This window comes from Cricetulus griseus, chromosome 3 (assembly GCF_003668045.3).
Source record: "Cricetulus griseus strain 17A/GY chromosome 3, alternate assembly CriGri-PICRH-1.0, whole genome shotgun sequence".
Lineage (NCBI taxonomy): Eukaryota > Metazoa > Chordata > Mammalia > Rodentia > Cricetidae > Cricetulus > Cricetulus griseus.
In genome coordinates, this window is record NC_048596.1 from 56,745,811 (window position 1) to 56,766,791 (window position 20,981).

A 20,981-nucleotide genomic window follows, 5' to 3' on the forward strand; every position below is an offset into this window, starting at 1 on the left:
GCCTAATCTGTGAGCCCAAGTCCCAGTGAGAGAGCCTATTAAAAAACAAAAAACAAAAAAACAAACAAGAAAAAAAACATGGTTGGTACTTGAGGACCAAAATTCACAACTTCTGGTCTCCATGCATACACATGCACATGTGCACATACATACACAGACACACATACAAAAATAAATAAATAATCCAGACATGATGGCATACTGCCATCATCCCAGCACTTGGGAGGCTGGGGGAGGAAGACTGTCTCAAGTTCGAGGTCAGCCATGTTGAGTTCCTGATACTGTGATTTCTGTCTTCAGTCCCCTGGACACTGCCCAAGGTAGTCTGGCTCTCTCCAGAGAGCTCCTCATGCACTTGCTGGCAGATCCACACAGGTGGGCTCCTCTGAGGCAGCCATGGTCTAGGTAATGCTGGGTACATGGTGGCACATGGCCGCATTGCTGACAATGCTTGCTCTCCCTACAGTCATTCAGTTTGGCTTTGTCACCCTGTTTGTTGCATCCTTCCCTCTGGCTCCACTGTTTGCCCTGCTAAACAACATCATTGAGATCCGCCTGGATGCCAAAAAGTTTGTCACTGAGCTACGGAGGCCAGTAGCCATCAGAGCCAAAGACATAGGTAAGTAAGCTGTGTGTGAGACAGGCTCAGCACATACGGACAGGGAACTGCTGTGCTAGAGAAGCCAGTGGGGTCCAGACCAGTGTTCCCTACAAGGGCTTTCCTGCCACCTTCCCAAGTGATGAAAGATCTTGAGTCTGGCTAACTGGTCCTCAAGCCTGAAGATGTGTCAGCTACCAGGGAGATGTGGGACTAGTTTGTCAGCTGTCTGACTGTCTCAGCCATCTACTGTTATAGATTTCCCAAGTGTGTCCAGCCTTTTGGTATTGTTATGTGACATTGTCATCCACAAAGTTCACACCCTAGAACAGCACAACTGAGTAACAAAAAGAAAATCAAGAAAAAAACCCATAAGTAAGTTTGTGATGGCTCTTCTGGAGTGTGTCAGACACATATGAGGTGATGTGTTTTCTCTATGCTAATTTTTAACACCCCATCCCCCCCAACACTGGGGTGGCTCCAGAACTAAGAGATAGACCAGTAGGAACAGAGCGTTAGCTTCTCATCAAGCACCTCTTGCCTCCTGTAGCCCTTCAGCATTGGGTGGCATAGAAGGAGGGTAGTTGAGGCTGGAGAGAGCTTGCAGCAGTTAAGAGCTCTGGCTACTCTTGCAAGGGACCTACGTTCACTTCCTAGCCATCATGTTGGGCAACTCACAACCGCCTGTAACTTAAACTCCAGAGGATCCAATGCCTTCTTCTGGACTTAAACCTTAATGAAACACTTTTGAAGAGAGAGGGTGACAAGGAAGTACAGTCATGTTACATGTTATTGAATGACTTTCCCATGAAGTTCAAGACTAAGATGAAACTCAGCATAGAGCTGGGAACCCTGTGTTATTATACATGGAGAACAGGGCAATGGGAGTGAGATACGCAATGCTGTAGTAGTCTATGGCATCAAAGGAAGAGCGTGTATACCCAGGTAGTGAGTGCCCCGTCATCAGAGACAGTTAAGGAGAGAACACTGAGTGTATACAGGAAAGGTAGAGGCTATGGAAGATGGAGTTGACAACTCCAGATGCCATGCATACTTCAACCAAAGACAGCAAGGACAGTGTCTCTCTTATCCTAAAGTGGGACCCACTGTCCTTTAATCCATCTCCTGCTGAACACAGGCTTAGTGAGAAGGACATCTCTGTGCTGATGCCTGGAATAAGCAAATATTAAATCATGTGAGGGAAACCAGTGGTCACCTACCAATATAGATTATATTCTCCAGCGGTAGGGGATCTTTGGGTTGGGTTCTGTGGCCCAGTTTGCAAGACTGTAAGGGTGGCATTGGGGTTTTGTTTGTTTTGTTGTGTTTATTGTTTTTGTTTTGACACAGGGTTTCTCTGTGTAGCCCTGGCTTTCCTGGAACTTGCTCTGTAAACGAGGCTGGCTGAGATTCACCTGCCTCAGCCTCCCAAGTGCTGAAATTAAAGGTGTGTGCCACCATCTCTGGTGGCATTGGCTTTTCTAAGACCTCCCCCAGTCCCCTAGACTTATAGCTCATTCCATGGGGAATCCTTGGGTAGTACCATCCAATCCCTATGGTAACCTCAGATTGTATCATCTTCTACATATTCTCTCCTGCTTTTGTTACTGTCTCTGCCAGGCTGGGTGCTCTTTGGGCCATCACTTGGCTTCTGGTAGCATAGCCAGCCCCTGCTATGGATAACCACATCCTCCAACCTTCCAACTGCCTCTGAGAAGGTGGCTCAGGCTTCTCTATCACCTTATAGTCTTTTACAGTGAGCTGGATGAAGTTGCCATGGTAACAGCCAAGCACTTCAGCTATGGTAACTTCATCTCTGTGGTTCTATAGCCTAACTAACATCTATGCTACAAGGCCTGTACACACACACACACACACACACACACACACACACACACACACACACACAGAGTTGAGAGTGGCCTGGAAACATGAGTGCTGAATGATGAAGAGGTCAGAGCCAGGACTCACGTGTGAGGTCCTTGTGCTGTGCTTGGACACTGTGGCTTCCTGATGCCACCTCCTACCTAGGCAACTCAGACAATGGAAACAGACAGACACCCAAGTGGACCTCCCCAGGTTCTACCCAGAGACTTACAAGCATTGAATGTCCTCGGACAAACTGACTCTTCCAGCCCCCAGTGTGCCCTATTCCGCCCCATTGTGGTCCTGGGGTAAGCCACACTCAGGTATGGTCAGGCTGGTGACCCCAAAGATGCAAGAGACCTTCATGAGTTCTTGGCTTGTCACAGCTTTGGGGGCACAAGGATCCTCAGTGGAAGGCCAAATCCAGGCATTTCTCCCTTTTGCTTTTACAAATATAAAAGCTATTCCCCAGAGGGCTGATGGAGAATGGGCACTGAGCCATGTCTGGTCTGTGTCTGAGCTGCAGGATGGACACCCCACACCCTACTCTAAAACAAGCCCAGAGATGTGCCCAGTGCAAACTTCTGGAACTTTCCACCTGTTGGGCCCTTAGAGGAACCTCAGAAAAAGCCTGGGCAGAGTCTAGGTCCCACTGCCCAAAACCAGAACCCTCCATCTCCTAAATGAACAGAAGGTCAACTTTGAAAAACCTGTACTGAATGCTGGAGGCCCAAAGGGAACTTGGATAAGTTTTTAGAAATCCTAAAGTTCACTGTCCCATTGCTGGAAAGGAAGAAAAGCATATGGCCACATTGTCCCCTGTTAGGTTCTCACAAATGCCTCAGAGGAGTCCCCAGTGGGTATGTCACTGTTTCGTGAATTTTGCTTCTGGACAGAGACTGGCTAGTCCTAGATGGTATTCTCTAAAAACTTGCAAACCCACCAGGGTAAACAGGGTACTGTGGGTGGCCTCCTAGCTCCTGCTATCATCCCTGCCCCCATGGGGATCCTGATGTGTCCTTTGAGTCCTCGCTTCAGGCTCCTTGCTTTTTCCCAGGCCTCACGGATCAGCGGCTGCTTCCTGGTTCCTGCCTGTTTGGTTGGAGGCGTGATCTGCCTTTCACATGCTTGTTTGTGGCCTCCTGAGCTGTAACCTTTTGCTCAAAGGGGCTTTTGTCTTCCTCCTCTGATCCGTGCAGAGCCTCTGGGCCAGTGTTCCTAGGGGACAGGAGACCCAGTGGCACCGGTGGCCTACACCCCCACACCCCCACAGACCCTGGCTCATGGCAGCCGTGCTTCTGACTGCAGGAGCCTTTATCACATGGCCTCTTAGGTGGAAGTCTTGGGGGTGGGCACTCAGTGTGTGTAGAGGACCCCAGAAGCCAGTCTTCAGGCAGTAAGGACTCCCTGCACTGTACTGCAGGCAGTGAGAAACCCTAATCACTGGCCTCAGCACTGAGTGAGTGGATGCCATGTTTCATGGAGCACCTGGCCTACCCGGCATGTTTCCTTGTCAAGCTATTAGAAATGGGGTTTAGAGTCCTCTGGGGTGGTGGAGGAAGAAGAGGAGGAAGAGGAGAGGAAGAAGGAGAAAAAGAAGACCCACATGAGATGGTACACACCTGTAATCCCAGCACTCAGAAGGTAGAAACAAGAAGATCAGAAGTTCAAGGTCACTCTGGTCTCCTCATCTCAAGTTCAAGGTAGCCTGGGCTATGTGAAATCCTATCTCCAAAAATAATAAATAAAGTAAAAGTAGACTTTAGCCAGTTGTTCTGGGGCATGTTTTTGATCCCAACAGGAAACAGGCAGGTAGATCTCCAGGAGTCCCAGGCCAGCTAAGGCTACACAGTGAGACCCTGTCTAAAAATATCAACTAAAGAGAAGGAAGGGGAAGAACTCTCCCCTCCCATTCTGACTGGAGTTCTGAGACCGAAGTAGATTGCAAAATTATCAGTCACCCAGCAATCCTATTTCTGGTTTATAACCTGGAAAATCGAAAACAAATGTTCAAATAAAAACTTGTCAATAGATGGGGCATAGTCATGCTTGTAAATCCAAGCACTAGGGAGGGTGAGGCAGGAGGATTGCTGTGTGTTTGAGGTCAGCCTAGGGTACATAATGAATTCCAGGTCAGAATTGGGGTATAGAGTAAGACCCTGTCTTGAAAATAAATCTGTTTATTAAGTTAATAAATAAAATAAGCTTCGATGTGAGTTTTGCCAGTTGTGGTGAAACAACAGTGATGAACATTAAATAAGATGAGTTGGAGGCCACCCTGAACTTCACCTTTGCTTGGTTAGTGTTTGGCCTAGATAGAATACACCTGGAAAGTAGCAGCAGGAAGATCAGGAGTTCAAAACCATCCTTGGGTCATGGTGAATTTGAAACTAGTCTGAGGCATGTGAGACCCTGTCTCAAAAGGAGAGAGAAAGAGAGAGAGAGAGAGAGAGAGAGAGAGAGAGAGAGAGAGAGAGAGAGAGCAAATAGCTAAAGCATCAAGAAGTGTCTGGTGGTTCCAAGAGGTGGTATCAGGGACTCCCCTCTAATAGGGAACAGGTGTAGTCAGCTGACCTAAAGGAGATGCCACCATCAGCCACAGGATCTCTATAGGAAGCCTGTCTTACACAAATGGATTCTGTCTCCCGCTGTAGTTCAGGAAATGAAACTCTGGCCATCAAGCTTGGGCAAAGGAGCTTTTACCTGCTGGACCTTCTCAGCAGTTTCCAGGAGTCTGCAGCTGGCAGGACCTGCCCTTTGTATCCTCTGCTCTGGTTTTATCTGAAAAGGCGTTCTGCATTTCTGCAGCCAGTCAACAAATACCTAATAGGTAAATGTATCAAGGCTCAGGAAACACAGGGATGCAAGAGCCACAGCCTGCTCTAAGTCTACAGAAGAACTCTCAGCTCCTAAAACACCACACAAGAGACCAAGCATGAAGTGCTTCCACCGGTGACTTTGCAAATACCTTTGCAATGACCTCACAAGAATACTCTCCCCTTTGGTGCCCTTGCTGCCTCCCTTATGCCTATGAAATTTTCAGCATGCAGGATCTACCTGTTTGCCTACCACTTCTGCTAGCAGGAAGCTAGACAGACCCACCTCCATCTCAGGAAACACCAGGCAGATGTTTGTAAACATCTCATCTTGGCGTTGACTGTCACTCAATAGGGGCAGGGATGTGGGATGGCTATTCCTGAGACTTCCCACCTGGTGGCTATGCATGGGTATCTCATTGCTGTGATGGGAGCTGTTTTACCCTGGAGTTGTCGCTGGCTGGGGCAAGAGGACTTATCTACTGTATGAACATTGCTATAGGCTTGGCCGCTGGTCATACTGTGGTTCCAGGATTCTGGGGCGCCTGGGGCTGAACACCTGCTGGCCTCATGGGCCATCAGTGGAAAGCTCAAAAATGAGAGCTTGGAAGCTGCCCCACTGCTTCTAGACAGTGTGGACAGCATGTGGCACCTGACCATCATACACCACACCTAGAACAAAACACCTGCCATAGTTTCCCCAAGGGTGGAGACAGTAGGATCTACCCAGGATGACTTCAGAGAAGCCATAGACCTGGCTCAGAGCTGAGAGCCAGATATGGACAGGACACACTCTTGGCCTCATAGGTGAAATTCAGGACAGGACCCCTGGACACACATCCAGCTTCATGGGTAGGTTGGGGCTGGGCAGGAATCTCATCCTGGAGACCCCCCAACAAGTACCTCACCTCCTTCCTAGGTCTTGTTCCTGCTCCTTTACATTGGAAGGTGGCTGAGGAGCAAGGTCCCACCATGTTGGGAATATGACTTCTGCCCATCTGGGATTGTAGAGGTGGAAACCAGGTCATATCCAAGCATGATGGTTGGCTTGAACACTACTAAGCATCACTCCTAAGGCAAGATCCCAGCCTCACTAGTCAGGATGCCCTAGCCAGAGCTGTTCAAGCACTGGGGTTGAGGTCAAGTCACTGGCTCTATGAAAGGGATCTTTCTGCAGTGAGCACCTCTAGACAGGTTCAAAGGGAAGGGCCGGGGCCACAAGGGACCAGGGTGTCTAAGCCTTGGAACTCATAGACAGCCCATAAGGTGACATGGCAACACAGTACAGCCAAGGCATTGGCATTCCCTGGGCTCCTCTGTGCCTTCCCCAGCATTTCTGGGGGTGGCCCTCTAGCTGCCCCAGTTCTTGCAATGTTGGGCCCACCCAGGCACAGCCTGGGCACCACAAACCACACCAGCCCACAGACACTCCCATCTGCTTCTCCCACAGGCATCTGGTATAACATTCTCAGAGGCGTCGGGAAGCTGGCTGTCATCATTAATGTAAGTGATGGGAGTGGGAATCCTGGCTGGGCAGTGAGGCTACCAGGCCTGTTGGGATGTCTCTCTTTAGAAAGAGTAGGGCTGTGGCTCAATAGGTAGCATGCACGAGACTTGCGTTTCATCCCCAGCATTGAATAAACCAGATATGATAAAGCGTACCTATTCTTCCAGCACCCAGGAACGGGAAGCAGAAGGATCTGAAGTTCAAGGTCACCCTCATCCTCATAGAGAGTTCAAGGCCAGCCTGGGCTACATAAGACACTGTCTCCAAACAAACAAACGAATGTTTGTAACATAGCTGAAAAGCTAGCACCCCTATCTCTATCAAGCCCAGTGTCATACTCCTAGCTTCCTTCCCAGCCCATGACCATGTCTTCCCAGCACATAGTATGACCCCTACCAGCCTTTCCTGGTCTCAGGTCAAGAGTGGCATAGTCCTTGGCCACTGTGGTCCCCATATTGCTGCAGCAAAGCCCAAGGCTAGCTCAGAGGCATAGGAACCACACGTGGACCTGCAGCATCACAACCTTTATGCAGACACCATGCTCATGGGAAGCAGGGGTAGCTCTCAGAACAGTCCCAGGCTTGGGGTCCAATGCAGGGACACCTGGGATCCAGTGCCCAGTAGGCATAGGGGTGATATTCAAGCCACTAGGAACCTCCAAACTCCACACTGTCCTTCCCTCCTGCCAAGTGCCCTCTTTTCCAATTGAGACCTTGAGGCCCCTTGTTAAAGGAACTGAGAGGGGATGGCATACAGCTGAAGCTCCATGCCTGACCCTAGAGGAGCAAAAATAGGGTCTAGAATGAGGGGGCGGGCTGAATACAGCCTGTGTGAAGCCAGGGCACATGTCGGACATCTCATGAGAACAACAGCAACAATGTTAGATGCTCCCGGAATATTCTAAACCTTCTATATTCTTGACATACATCAAGTTGTTACCCTGTACATAGCTGTGGAGATATAGCCTGGCAAGCCCCATGTTACAGGCAGCTAAGGCACAGAGAAGGAAGTTGACATACCCAAGGCCACACAGCCACGAGAGGCTGTTGGGCTTCAGGTTCCTACATGAAGTCTGTCATAGAAGTAGTCAAGACCTTTATAGTTTTCATATTCCTTCTTTGGGCTCTCAAATTTCTCCATCAAGCCCAGGAGGTAAGGTCTGTGCCCAGTGGGCATGCTCAATCTGTTGAACAAGAACAGAAGGATGGCATAAAAGGGTTGGGGACTTCACCCAGAGCCACAGAGCCTGTGAAAGGCAGCCCACTGTCCCTACTGTCCCTACTTGGGGACCACAGAAATAGCCCTTCAGACTCCTGCAAAGTGCAGAAAGGTACAGGAATATTGTGACCCTTTGTTCACTCATGCTATCCTGTCCCACCCGGAACCACACTCATACTCACTCCTTTTCCCTGGCAGGCCTTTGTGATCTCTTTCACGTCTGATTTCATCCCTCGCCTAGTGTACCTCTACATGTACAGTCAGAATGGGACCATGCACGGCTTTGTCAACCACACACTCTCCTCCTTCAACGTCAGTGACTTCCAGAATGGCACGGCACCCAATGACCCACTGGACCTGGGCTATGAGGTTCAGATTTGCAGGTACTGCTTTTATGTCTCCTCCTGAAGAAAGGTCCTTGCAGAGGCAGCTGGGAAAGGCTAAGGAGGAGCCTGGCTTCTTCAGGTGCAAGACTCAAGGAGTGCCTACATGCAGTTTGTAAAATGACTGCAGGAGTGGCACAAGCCTTTATAAAATCCCACACTCAGAGCCTGAGGCAGGGGAATTGCTGTGAGTTTGAGGCCAACCTGGACTACATGAGACCATGCCTCAAATGTAGTATACTGGGATGTGGAAACAAGGTATCAGAAGTTCAAGGCCATCCTCAGCTACATATTGAGATTGAGGCCAGCCTGTGCTACATCAGCTCTTGTCTCAAAAAAAAACAAAACAAAAAACCATGAGCCGGAGAGATGGCTTAGCAGTTAAGAGCACTGTTCTTTCTGAGGACCAGTGTTTGATTCCCAGCACCCACAAGGTGGTTCACAATCATCTGTAGTTTCATTTACAGAGGATCTGAAGCCCTCTTCTGGCCTCCGTGGGCACCAGGCATGCATGTGGTACACAGACAGACATATATGCAGGCAAAACATTCATATGCATAAAATAAGTAAAACTCTTCTTAAAAAAACAAAAATTACGTATGTGTGTGTGTGTTTGAACACACACACTCACATGCATTATGATGTCATGCATGATGGTGCATACCTATAATCTAATCATTCAAGAGGCTGAGACAGGATGAGGCAAGCCTGGACTACCTCAAACAATTTCTTGGTTTGTTTGTTTACTTTTTTCTGAGACAGGGTTTCTCTGTGTAGCCCTGGCTGTCCTGGAACTCACTCTGTAGACCAGACTGACCTCAAACCCAGAGATCTACCTGTTTCTGCCTCCTGAGTGCTGGGATTAAAGGAGGGTGCCACACTGCTACCACCACCTGGCTGGTTGCTTACTTTTTTTGAGTCTCACTATGTAGCCCTGAATGGTCTGAAACTTGCTATGTAGTTCAGTGGCCCCAAACTCATAGAGATCTGCCTGCCTCTGTCTTCCAAATTGAAGTCCAGACTGCAGAATTGAAAGCCAGATAGCTGGGATTAAAGATGTGCACTGCCCAGATGAGGCCCTGTCTTTAATAATGAATTTTTAAAATGTGGTAGACTGGCAGAAAGGGGCAGAGAGCTTTTCCCTGCCCCTGGAGCTCTACAGAGCACCTGCTTGCCCCAGGGTCTCAGGACTCCCTAGCCTGGAGAGAGAGGCTCAGACCACCTCTTGATAGCCAGGGAAAGTGCCAAGTTCCAAGTGAATTTCCTCTGAGTGTTGGTGGCTTTTGCTCCCTGTAGAATTGTAACTTCGTTCGTGGAGCTATCTGCTGGGGCCCTGTGTGTGCACCAGCAGTGGCGTTTGTTGGTCACTCCTGGGAAAAGCAATGATGCTCCCTGGGGTAGCTGAGGACCCCTGTATTGTGGAACAAAGTGGAGGGGAGGGGGCACATGATCCACCATTGGTGTCAAGGTGCACAGCTTGGGGAACTGCCTCAAAATCCAGCCTCACATTGGACAGCTGACTGCAGGTCACCCCGGTATGGTTGAGGTCACCCCAGTACTGTTGAAAGTACCCTCAGCCAGTGTACCATTGAGTACTACAGAGTTCAGGGAAATTGAAGTTTAGAGGGAAAGTCACCAAGAGAAAACAGAGAAATCGCTCTTGCTTTTCTGCACACTCTGGCAGAGTGGCCTATGGTGCTGAGGGCGAGTGGCAGGCTTGAGCACACAGAGGACACAAGCAGGGTTCAAGTCAAGCCAGAGAAGCAGATCTCCAAGAACATAGGGTCAAGACCCCATCTATGATCCTGGGGCTGCTTTGGGCCCGTGCGAAAAGAGGCCCTGGTCCCCACTCCAGTTCCTGCCAGACTACCCACAATCCTGCACTTAACCCACCTTGAGCTCCCCACATATACCAGACACACCCACCACAGCCACCTCCCAAAGCCAGAGCCCAGCCCAGCCCAGAGTACAGCAGAAGCAGTAGCTGGGACTTGGGATTCCTGCAGGATCCTGTTTCTTCCTGTGCTAAAGCAGGCATGCCCTAGGTCAGCCCCATCCACATTGAGAGACCACATGCTCTTCTCCCCATGGGGACCAAACAGGGCTAATTAGCTGAGTACAGAAGAAAATGAATCTGCTAAACGTCAGTATGGCTGGTGGGAGATGGTAACTGAAACGTGTCAAGAGTGGGCTTTCAGGGATGCATAGGCATTTTCCAGGTGACCCAAGGATTAGAGGGAAAAGGCAGAATGGACATGTGTGGTACCACTAGGAGCACAGGCTCTTTGTTCCCATCAGAGTTATTGTACAACTTCTGCTCAGCACCTGCTACTGTTCCCAGCCAGTCCCATCTGGGGAGCTGATAGTTTCATGGCAAACAGGCCCAAGAGACTCCTGTCCTACTCCCTCCATGAATAAAAGGCCCCATCTGCTGTGTTCTCACTTATGTGTCCTCTGGGATGGGGTCAGCACTTAGTAACAACTCACAAATGTTCATGACATAAACAAGTGAGAGAGTGTTCAGACTCAGGCCCAGAGAGGCCAAGCAAGTGCTCAGAAACACACAGCAAGTTGATAGTAAATGTGAGCTGAGCACAAGGGGTATGCTTCTGGGGCCAGGTGCCCCTTCCTGGTGTCCCCTAGCTGGGCTTCAGCCTTTAGTGACTAGCCTGATTCCTACCAGCTGCTCTAGAGACCCAGGCCCTAACTTTGGGGACTGTATTATATTAGTTATATGTCCCATTGCTATGACAAAATATCTAACAAAAATCAATTTAAGGGCTGGGCAGTGGTGGTACACGCCTTTAGTCCCAGCACTCAAGAGGCAGAGGCAGACAGATCTCTGTGAGTTGGAGGTCAGCCTGTTCTACAGACTTGTTCCAGAACAGCCAGGGCTACACAGAGAAACCCTGTCTCAAAAAGCAAAACAAAACAAAACAACAACAACAACAAAAATCAATTTAAGGAAGGAAAGGTCTGTCCTGGCTTGCAGTGTGAGGCACGGTGCATCTGAGGGAGTGAAGGCATCAGGAGTCTGGGGTGGCTGTCACAGTGTGAGGACACAGTCCATCTCAGGGAGTATGGGGTGGCTGTCACAGTGTGAGGACACAGTCCATCTCAGGGAGTATGGGGTGGCTGTCACAGTGTGAGGACACAGTCCATCTCAGGGAGTGAAGGCATCAGGAGTGTGGAACGACTGGTCACATCGAAGCCACAGACTCGAAGCAGAGAGAGATGATTGCTGGTCATCAGCTTGCTCCAGCCCGTGGAGGGCCCGCCCACATTCAATTAAACCTCTCTGGTGGAAACACTCTCACACCTACCCAGAGGTCCATGGTGACTCTATTACACTTATTTGTTTATTTGTTTGGGTATGGGTGTGTGGGTGGGTTTGTGTGTACCACAGTGCACATGTGAAAGGCAGAGGGCACTTTTCAGGAGTCAGTTTTCTCTTGCTACCATTTGGGTCCTAGGAATCAAACTCAGGTAGTCAGGCTTGGTACCGTCGCCTTTACACACAGTCATCTCGCCTTTACACACCAGCCTTCCCTGGTGACTCTAAATCCAGCCAAGAAGACAATCAAGCAAGAGCAACCACTCAGACTGAGGGGTTATGAGCCCTGGCTGCTCTTCCAGAGGACTTGAGTTCAGATCCCATAACCCGCATCCAGCAGCTCACAGCCACCTATAACACCAACTCCAGGGTGATCTGCCACTCCCTTCCAACCTCTGAGGACACTGCATGCACATTCATAGACACACATAATTAAATTTAAAAGAAAAAATTAATCATCCTTGTTAATTGACACCAGACACTTCATTTTAAATCAGGGCATCCCACCCCTGGACCTAAAGACTCAAGTTCGTCTCATAACATACATTGCATCTCATCAGTCTCAAAAGTCTCAAGACTGTCCAAAGTGCCTGGTGTCTGTTTTCTTCAAACTGCTGGGCTCTACCCATCCCATCCAACTTGGAGAGAATTTCTAGGCAGAGAGCAGACCTCCCCTGCAGCTGGTCACAGAGCCTGGCTCAACCCCAAAGCTTCTCTCTTGAGATCCCCTGACCTGCCTTTGACTCCCCACACCTTTTGCAGGTACAAAGATTACCGTGAGCCCCCATGGTCAGAACACAAGTATGACATTTCTAAAGACTTCTGGGCTGTCCTGGCTGCCCGGCTGGCATTTGTCATCGTCTTCCAGGTATGTGTTGTGTTGGGGACAGCAGAAAGTGGAGAGACAGCACCTGGGAAATGCAGACAGGAGGAGGAGGAGCTGATAATTGCAGGAGGCAGGGACCTTGAAATGTCTTTGGGGGCTCTGAGGAGGACACTGACTGACCTGAACCTGAGCAGTGACCAAGAGAATGTCATAAACAAGCAAGGAAAGGGTGGACTGGTGAGAGCAGGGAGCTCCATAGAGCAGACTTGCAGGAAGAAGCCAGTGTCTGTCCCCACTTGTCTCCCTCTGTCTCTGTGCCAGGGGCCAGGCAAGTTCAGACTGGAGGCCGTGGTTCTGAGATAACTCCAGATAACTACACACACACACACACACACACACACACACACACACACACACACACACACACACACACACAAACCCTCTGACTGAAGGCCCATGTATGCTGCTAAGAGCCATGCACATCCCTCTGGCATCATGGAAACTCATGCCAGAACAACAGCAGACCGAACACTCAGAGCTGGGAAATTCCAATACCAGGTCAGTCCCCATGTTATGCTCATTGCATGCCCTAAGTGGGCGCTCATCCCTCCATCAGCCTTTCACTGAAGTGGGTACAGAAGGACTAGGGTTGAGGTAGTGTCCTAGCTTGCATGGACAAAGACCATGACCAAAACCAACTTAGAAAAGAATGTGTTTGTTCCACTCCATCACTGAGGGAAGCTAAGGTAGGAATTCAGACTGTGTGGGAACCTGGAGGCAGAAGCTGATGCAGAGGCCATGGAGAGGTGCTGTTTACTGGCTTGTTCCCCATATTTTGCTGGACTTGTTTCTTCTACAATCCAGGACCACCTGCCCATAACCCCTCCTGCCATGGGCTAGACCCTTTCACATTTCACAATTATCTATCAAGAAAAGAAAGTGCCCCGTATGAAGAGATGGCTCAGCAGTTAAGCTGTTCTTCTAAGAGAACTGGGTTGGATTCCCAGCATCCATATGGCAACCCATGACCATCTGTAACTCCAGTCCCAGGAGATCCAGTGCCCTCTTCTGGCCTCCCTGAGCCAGACATACACTCACCTGTGCACAGACATACACTTAAGCAAAACACCCAAATACATTAGATGAAATAACTTAAAATGTTTTTTACAAAACAAAATGACCCCCCAGGCTTGCCCACAGGCCAATCTGATGGAGGCGGTTTCTCAATTGAGGGTCCCTCTTCCCAGATGACCCTAGCTTGTGTCATGTTGATATAAAACTACCCAGCACAGACCAGGGCTACTGAGGGAAGGTCTAGGACAGTGGTTCTCAATCTTCCTAATGCTGAGACACTTTGACATAGTCCTCATGCTGTGGTGACCCCCAACCATAAAATTATTTCATTGCTACTTCATAATTGTAATTTTGCTACTGTTGTGAATTGCAATGTAAATATCTGATATGCAGGATATCTGATATGTGACCCCCCCCAAAGGGGTCATGACCCTCAGTTGAGAACCACTGCTCTAAGATAAGAAGATAGCATAGCAGGCAGGAGTGTAGTGGGGAGGGTTTCCACTGGGGACACCCCTGCCCATCCCAGCAGGCACCAGAACATAATGGGTCCTTATCCTAATAATGGCTGGTCACTTACTCCCACAGCCAGTCTGGAAACAGGGAGGCAAGAGGACAGAGGGTCCTTAGTAGTGTCATAGTTTACAGCTGGGAGCATAGCTAGGAGAGTCACCTTTGAACATAGATCAGTCACTGATGCTCAGGTGCCAACAAATGCACCCCAAAGGTGTTTGATGAACAAGAATGTTGGTCTCCCATACAAGCTGACTGACTTGCATTTTATCCCTAAAAAAAAACATCTCCATTGACATAGCCAGAGCTCAGGAACCTAGCTCAGGCTTCAAGGGCCAGCCCTCAGCTCACTCCCAGCATTACCGGCCATTTCTGCCTTACTAATGTTCTTTGCAGCCTGATGTCATTGCTGTGTTTGATGGCCTGGGTAGTCAGTCATTCTGAAGATCCCAGCTGAAAAATTCAAGTCTTGCAAAGCATTTTCTTGTCCATTCTGTTCAGATTTCTCAAAAAAGCCAACACGGGGTAGTGGATCACAAGACTGCTTCATCCCCAGCTTCTCAAAAAGAAAAGGGAGAAAGCCTGGGTTTCTAGGAGCTGCACCTCCCTGTTTACATCTTCTGGGAAACTGAAGCCCAGAAAAATAGGATGTGCATAAGGACAGGGAGTGAAGGGGTGGGTTTTGCCACATGGAGCAGGTAGACAGGAGGCAATGCATAGGTGGGGCACACAGATGGAGATGTGCACGGGTGGGAGTACACAGGTGGGGTGCACAGGTGGGAGTACACAGGTGGGGTGCACAGGTGGGTGCACAGGTGGGAGTACACAGGTGGGTGCACAGGTGGGAGTACACAGATAGTATGCACAGGTGGGTGCACAGGTGGGAGTACACAGGTAGGGTGCACAGGTGGGTGCACAGGTGGGAGTACACAGGTGGGGTGCACAGGTGGGAGTACACAGGTAGGGTGCACAGGAAGAGGGTCATAGGTGGGGTGCATAGGTGGGACAAACAAGTGAGGGTGTGCACAGGTGATATAGACACTAGACAGAGGCTGGGACATCCAGGCCCCTCTGGCCTCATCCCCATCACTTCCCTCCCTGTAGAACCTGGTGATGTTCATGAGTGACTTCGTAGACTGGGTGATCCCTGACATCCCCAAAGACATCAGCCAGCAGATCCACAAAGAGAAGGTTCTCATGGTGGAGTTGTTCATGCGTGAGGAGCAGGGCAAGCAGCAGCTACTGGACACGTGGATGGAGAAGGAGAAGCCGAGGGACGTGCCTTGCAACAACCACAGCCCCACAACCCGGCCAGAGGCAGGTGACGGCAGCCCAGTCCCCAGCTACGAATACCACGGGGGCGCACTGTAGCCTTAATGGCAGCCCAACAGGCCAGCAGGCTTCTGACCATCACCAAGTGACCACCAGTTTCCTCCAGAGCCAGCACTTTTAGCCCCACCAGGGCCTGTGGCTCTTGTGTTGTCTGCACACGTGGAGGGCCACTCTGATGTGACAACGGTCTTCTTTCTTCTTTCTGTTTCTTCTCATTTTTGCACAATGCCATTAAGCAGGGACATTTTTATCTTTAGTATTCAATGCCAAGGATGGCTGGTGACAGGGCTGAATGGGACGAGGGCATATTCCACAGACCCATGGTGGGGACATAAAGCCCACCACCACAGTGGTAAGGGGCCAAGGCCCTGAGTCTGCATTTTTTGTCTGAAGGATGCCTTGGGATAGGTACAGAGTGGTGTCCAGGAACCTGGTGGCATTTTGCAGGAGGATGAATGACTTAGACTCAGGCTCCTGAAGATGTCACCTGCTGTAGTTGAACAAGCTGGATGACTTCACTGTCTTTCCTTATGGGAGCTCAGAGGAACAGACCTGGCTACCCAAACAGTAACACATGGTGGCTTCATACTGTGTGCCAGAAAAAACTGAGGGGTACAGGTGCCCCCAGTTGACCAGCACCCTTGTGTCCCTGGCAGGTAGGCTCCACACCAGCCACTCAAGGGCCCCTCACACCAAGATGATGTCCTTCTTGTGAGACAAGCTGGGGTGACAGGCAGACATCTCTAAAAAGGCTGAAAGGCTTCACCAAGCCCCAAGGCCTCCATGGGTTCCTTTGCCTCTTTTTAGAACATCTATTGGTTTTTGTCTAAAAAAAGAAAAAATCAATAATGTGGTGGATCTGAGGGATTTTCTTTCTGTAGCTCAAGGTGGAAGGAGTTTATTTCATTAGTTAACCAAATGTGGAGAGGAAATTAGAGTATCGTTACTACCAAAGATTTTTCTCAATAAAGGCTTCTATTTTGGTAACACGCCTATATTTTCACTCACAGGGACATGAGATCCTTGGCACTTGCCATTGTAATAGCCTCTAAAACAAGCCTCATGAACCAGCTTCAGCTGGTGTGCTAACCAGCTGTGGGAGGTCTCTCAGCACTGTAGCCCCAAGTGTCTCCCCCAAGCTGGAAGAGGCAACTCCCTACACTTGCCTTAGGGCAAGGCTGACAGCCTGTAGTTGGAAGCTGGGGTCCAGTCATGGCCTTCAAAGGTTTTTACTGTCTGCTAAAATCATGAGACCTGATGCTTCTGTTTTCTCTCGTGCCGTGAAGTGGTTTCCAGTGATGTTTTGTACATAGCTACCATATCCAAAATTAGGTAATTACCAAAAATTCTTTTACAGAAACCATTTTTTAAAAAAACAAAAACAAAAAAAAAAAAACAAAAACAAAGCAAACCTGATTGTACACACACCCATAGGAGACTGTGGCTGAGCATTTGTCAAAATAAATTTGAATACACAACCCTGGCCTCTTCTGAGTGCTCTTGTCCCAGCCTGTTCCTGTTTTCAAGGTCCCTGATGAGCCCTGTGGTTGATACTGCAGATTTGAAAATGACTGACCTGAGAACATTCATTTCTTTTCTTGGCAGATGTGTGAATTGTTCTAGATGGCCCTGGGATGCCATCTCCCTGCAGTGTGTGCATGTGCTGTGCAAGTGTTTGTGTGTGCCTCTGTGCACTTTCATGCATGTGTGTACTCATGTGTGCCTGCATGTGTTTGTATCTGAATGTGCATGTCTGCATGCACACATGTATGTTTGTATACATTTATGCCTTGAAAGGACTTTGTGTGCTTGTATTTCACTTACTTCCCCATACATACTTCCCTATGTGAGTGTGTTTATACACACTACACACAGGCATGCATGTGTTTGCATTCACTTCTGTATGTACCTGTGTGCATTGTGTATTCACATGTCTGTGTGCAGATGTGCTTGTGTGTCTGTGTGTAGACATGTGCACTGGAGCCCTCTAAGCATGAGACTGTGCTTCAGTGGAGATTACAGTCATCCCTCAGCCACCTGTCCCACAGCCTCACATCTAGGGCATCATCTACAACCCAGTGCACTAGAATTAGCATCATACATACATTGTCCCATGGGGAGCAACTTTATGGGGCCAGTGTTTTTGTGTGGGCAAGTGGGGACATTTATTTTTAAATGTTGCCCATATTCACCATTTCATAAAACAAAAGCTAACACTCGAAATGCCAGTAAAGCAGTCAAACCCCTAGCTTTAGCCACAAGCTTAGCCTGGAGTCTACACACCACCTGGCTCTGGAACCTCCCCAGAGCAGCAGCAGCCTCTGGCACACCCTACCGTTGGCACTCACACACACACCCTGTAGAAAACTGAAGTTCCTAGCCAATGGCTCAAAAGTTGCTCTGGCTGGGCATGGTGGCACACACCTTTAATCCCAGAACTCAGGAGGTAGAGGCAAGTGGATCTATATGGATGCAAGGTCATCCAGAGTTACATAGTGAGACCCTGTCTAAAAAAAAGAAAGAAAACCTGTCTAAAGCTGTGGAACACTTCTCATGTGGAGGGTCCAGAGAGCACATATCCGGAGTCAGAATTGCAGGATCTCTCCCTCCTCTGAGACCCACAGAGAGGACATACCCAGGGTTAGAATTGCAGGATTCCCTCCCTCCTCTGAGGCCCACAGAGAGGACATACCCAGGGTTAGAATTGCAGGATTCCCTCCCTCCTCTGAGGCCCACAGAGAGGACATACCCAGGGTTTGAATTGCAGGATCCCTCCCCTGAAGCCCACAAGAGTGCAGGGTGAGGTTCTAGCATTTCCCTTCATGAGGTCTCATAACAGAGCCCCCTGCAGAACTGAAGAAGCACTTGCAGGGACAGAGTGGACGTGCCCTTCCCTCTGGATGTCCCTAAAGAGGTTGTCAATTGCTGATCAGAAGATGAATCCCACAACCATATAGTCCCACATGGAAGCAAAAGATGCCGGCAGCTTCATAAACAGGGATGCGGCTGCCCCAAGTTACTGCACTGGGTACAAGCAGCAAGTGCCCAGACACATGAAAGGCTGGAGGGTGGTCGGACAGGAGGAGCATGAGCAAAGGCCCTGAGTGGCAGTATGCCTGATGAGTTCTGAGATGGAGTGGCAAGGAGGTGGCAAGATAGTAGGTACAACTCTCTGGCTTCATGGAGACTGACCATGGTGGCCTGGGATGTAGAGAGGAGAGGAGCTAGCACATCAGTGGGATTTGGTTGACACTAGGTATTCATGCAATGTTTAAGGGGAAACTATTGAATGGGACACCAAAGAAAGGGTTGCAGGCAGGCATACAATAAGCCTGGCATGAGGTAAGTGGAGAATGGTCAATATTGCCACAAAAGCCTGGGACCTGTTGACAAAATGCCAGACATTTAATGACAAAATAACAGCCAGCGGTGTTATTTTAGGTGAGGTTGTAGCTACTAAAAGAGGGCTGCAATCACCCAGGAAGCTGGCTGGAAGACCCTCTCTTCGAACTAGAACTGGGCACCTAGCATTGGACATCTCTACTATTGCAGAGACTTCATGAATGGAGCAGGACAAGGAGGGTCCTGGGTCTGCAACTTCTGTTTGTTAAGATTTTCTTTTATTTTTAATTGCATGTATTTGAACCTGTCTGAATGTGGATATGTGCACCTTAGTGCAGATAACCTCAAAGGCCAGAAGAAGGCATCCGGTCACCTGGAGGGAGTTATGAGCTATCATGAGCCTCCTGGTGTGGGTGCTGTGGATTGATCACAGGTCCTCTGGAAGAGCAGCAAGTGGTCCTAACCACTGAGCATCTCTCCAGCCTCAAGTTCTGCGACTTGTACTAGGTACATTGTGAGTCATCTCAGGCCATGGGGATGGTGTTTGTGGACCCTACTGCTTCCAAAGGTGGGGCCTGTTGTGAGTATAAAGCAGCTGCATTTGATCCACTCCACAGGCTCACTTCTTGTTCATTTAAAAAAAAAATTTTCTACATAAAAGCCAGGGAAATCTGCATTTAAATGTCCAGGTTTGTCCAGGCCTGGTGGTTTGTGCCTGTAATTCCAGCACTCGGGTGGGAGACGCTAAGTCTCTGAAACAGAGCACTGGGGTTAATCTGATGTCTCTGTCTTTTCGTGCCCCCCAACCAGCCTCCCTTTGTTGACTTCTGTGCTGACTCTTAGCCAAGACAAGTACTGCTGGCCTCTTTCTGTTGGTGGCTTCTGCCCCCTGGTGGCAATTTGGGGATCTGCACCCAGGGAGCATTAACCTAGATCCTGGGTGCAAATGATGCTGCAAACAGAAGCCACACATTCCCTGAAACTCTGTGAGGCATAAGTACCAAAGAGACCCTGTGAAATGAACTCCATGTTGGTACAGATGCCCCTAGGCCCCCAAGATCCAAGGCATAATTGTGCCGCCAGTCTTGACCTGGGCCCCTTCCTCTTCAGGGCTCTTTAGTTCCAACCCCTTGACTGCTCAGACCCGGAAGGGTCCTCTGAGGCAGGCCAGGTAGATCTCCCAACCCCAGGCCTCATCTCCATTGCATCTATAGAGTCTTTTTCATCCAGCATGCCTTCATGGCCTCTGCCCAGGGGCCAGGACAACACCTGGGTAACGAGGGTCTGGGATTAAGATGTGAGTGTCTAGACCAGGTGGTGGTGCCTCACACCTTTAATCCCAGCACTCAGGAGGCAAAGGCAGGAGGATCTCTCTGAGTTTGAGTCCCCTGCAATGGAGACAAGACCATCTTTAATCTCTCTCTCTCTCTCTCTCTCTCTCTCTCTCTCTCTCTCTCTCTCTCTCTCGGGCATGGTAGGTGAATGCCTTTAATCCCAACATTCCAAAGGCAGAGGCAGGTGGATCTTTGTGAATGCAGGCCAGCCAGAGGTACATAGTGAGACCCTACCTCAAAATCAAAAACCTCCCCAAGGGAAGGCAAGGAACCACAAAGATCTGGAGAGCCCCCACCCAGCATTAGTGGAGCAACAACACAAGCAGAGAGAGAAGACAAAAGAAACTTAGAGACACGGACAGTCCTAGAGAAAGGAAGGCAAGAGTTCTGACCATTGTCAGCACAAACAAGGGGCGAGTTTACCTCCACGAAATCAGTAAGAGTGCTGAAGCCCTCCCGCCTCTCCTTCTTCCTCTTCCCTCTCTCCTTCCTCTTCCCTCCTCCTCTCCTTCCTCTCCCCTCTCTTCTCTGTCCTCTTCCCTCTTCCCTCTCCTTCCTCACTTCTCTCATTCCTGTCATCCTCCCTTCCTGCCTCCCATCCACCCATTTTTCTTTCTCTTTTTGTTTATTGGATGGCCTCCAGCTCACCCTGGTTCAGAGACTTCAAGTATTCCTTCCTCCTGAAGGCCCATCCTTCTGGAAACCTTGCTCTCCCCGTTGGAGCAGCCAACATCACTACCATTGCTCACAGCCAAAGACCAGGGATTTTGTATGCCCTGGGCATTTCACAGCCGTGGAGTGGGAACCGGGGCTCTGCATGGTACTGCTTCTGTGTTTC

General features: G+C 49.4%; 1 protein-coding gene across 7 annotated transcripts in view; it reads left to right on the forward strand.

The window, feature by feature from the left end:
- The window catches only part of Ano1 (anoctamin 1), a 94,592-nt gene extending 77,720 nt beyond the window's left edge, over positions 1-16,872 (forward strand). For all 7 annotated transcript variants that reach the window (XM_035441216.1, XM_035441209.1, XM_035441210.1 and 4 more), the window contains 5 exons: positions 467-619; positions 6,731-6,783; positions 8,204-8,388; positions 12,485-12,590; positions 15,240-16,872. In XM_035441216.1, coding sequence (XP_035297107.1) covers positions 467-619; positions 6,731-6,783; positions 8,204-8,388; positions 12,485-12,590; positions 15,240-15,506 — 764 coding nt within the window. In that variant the 3' untranslated portion in view covers positions 15,507-16,872. The remainder of the gene's footprint in view (positions 1-466; positions 620-6,730; positions 6,784-8,203; positions 8,389-12,484; positions 12,591-15,239) is intronic.
- The last annotated feature ends 4,109 nt before the right edge of the window (positions 16,873-20,981 follow it).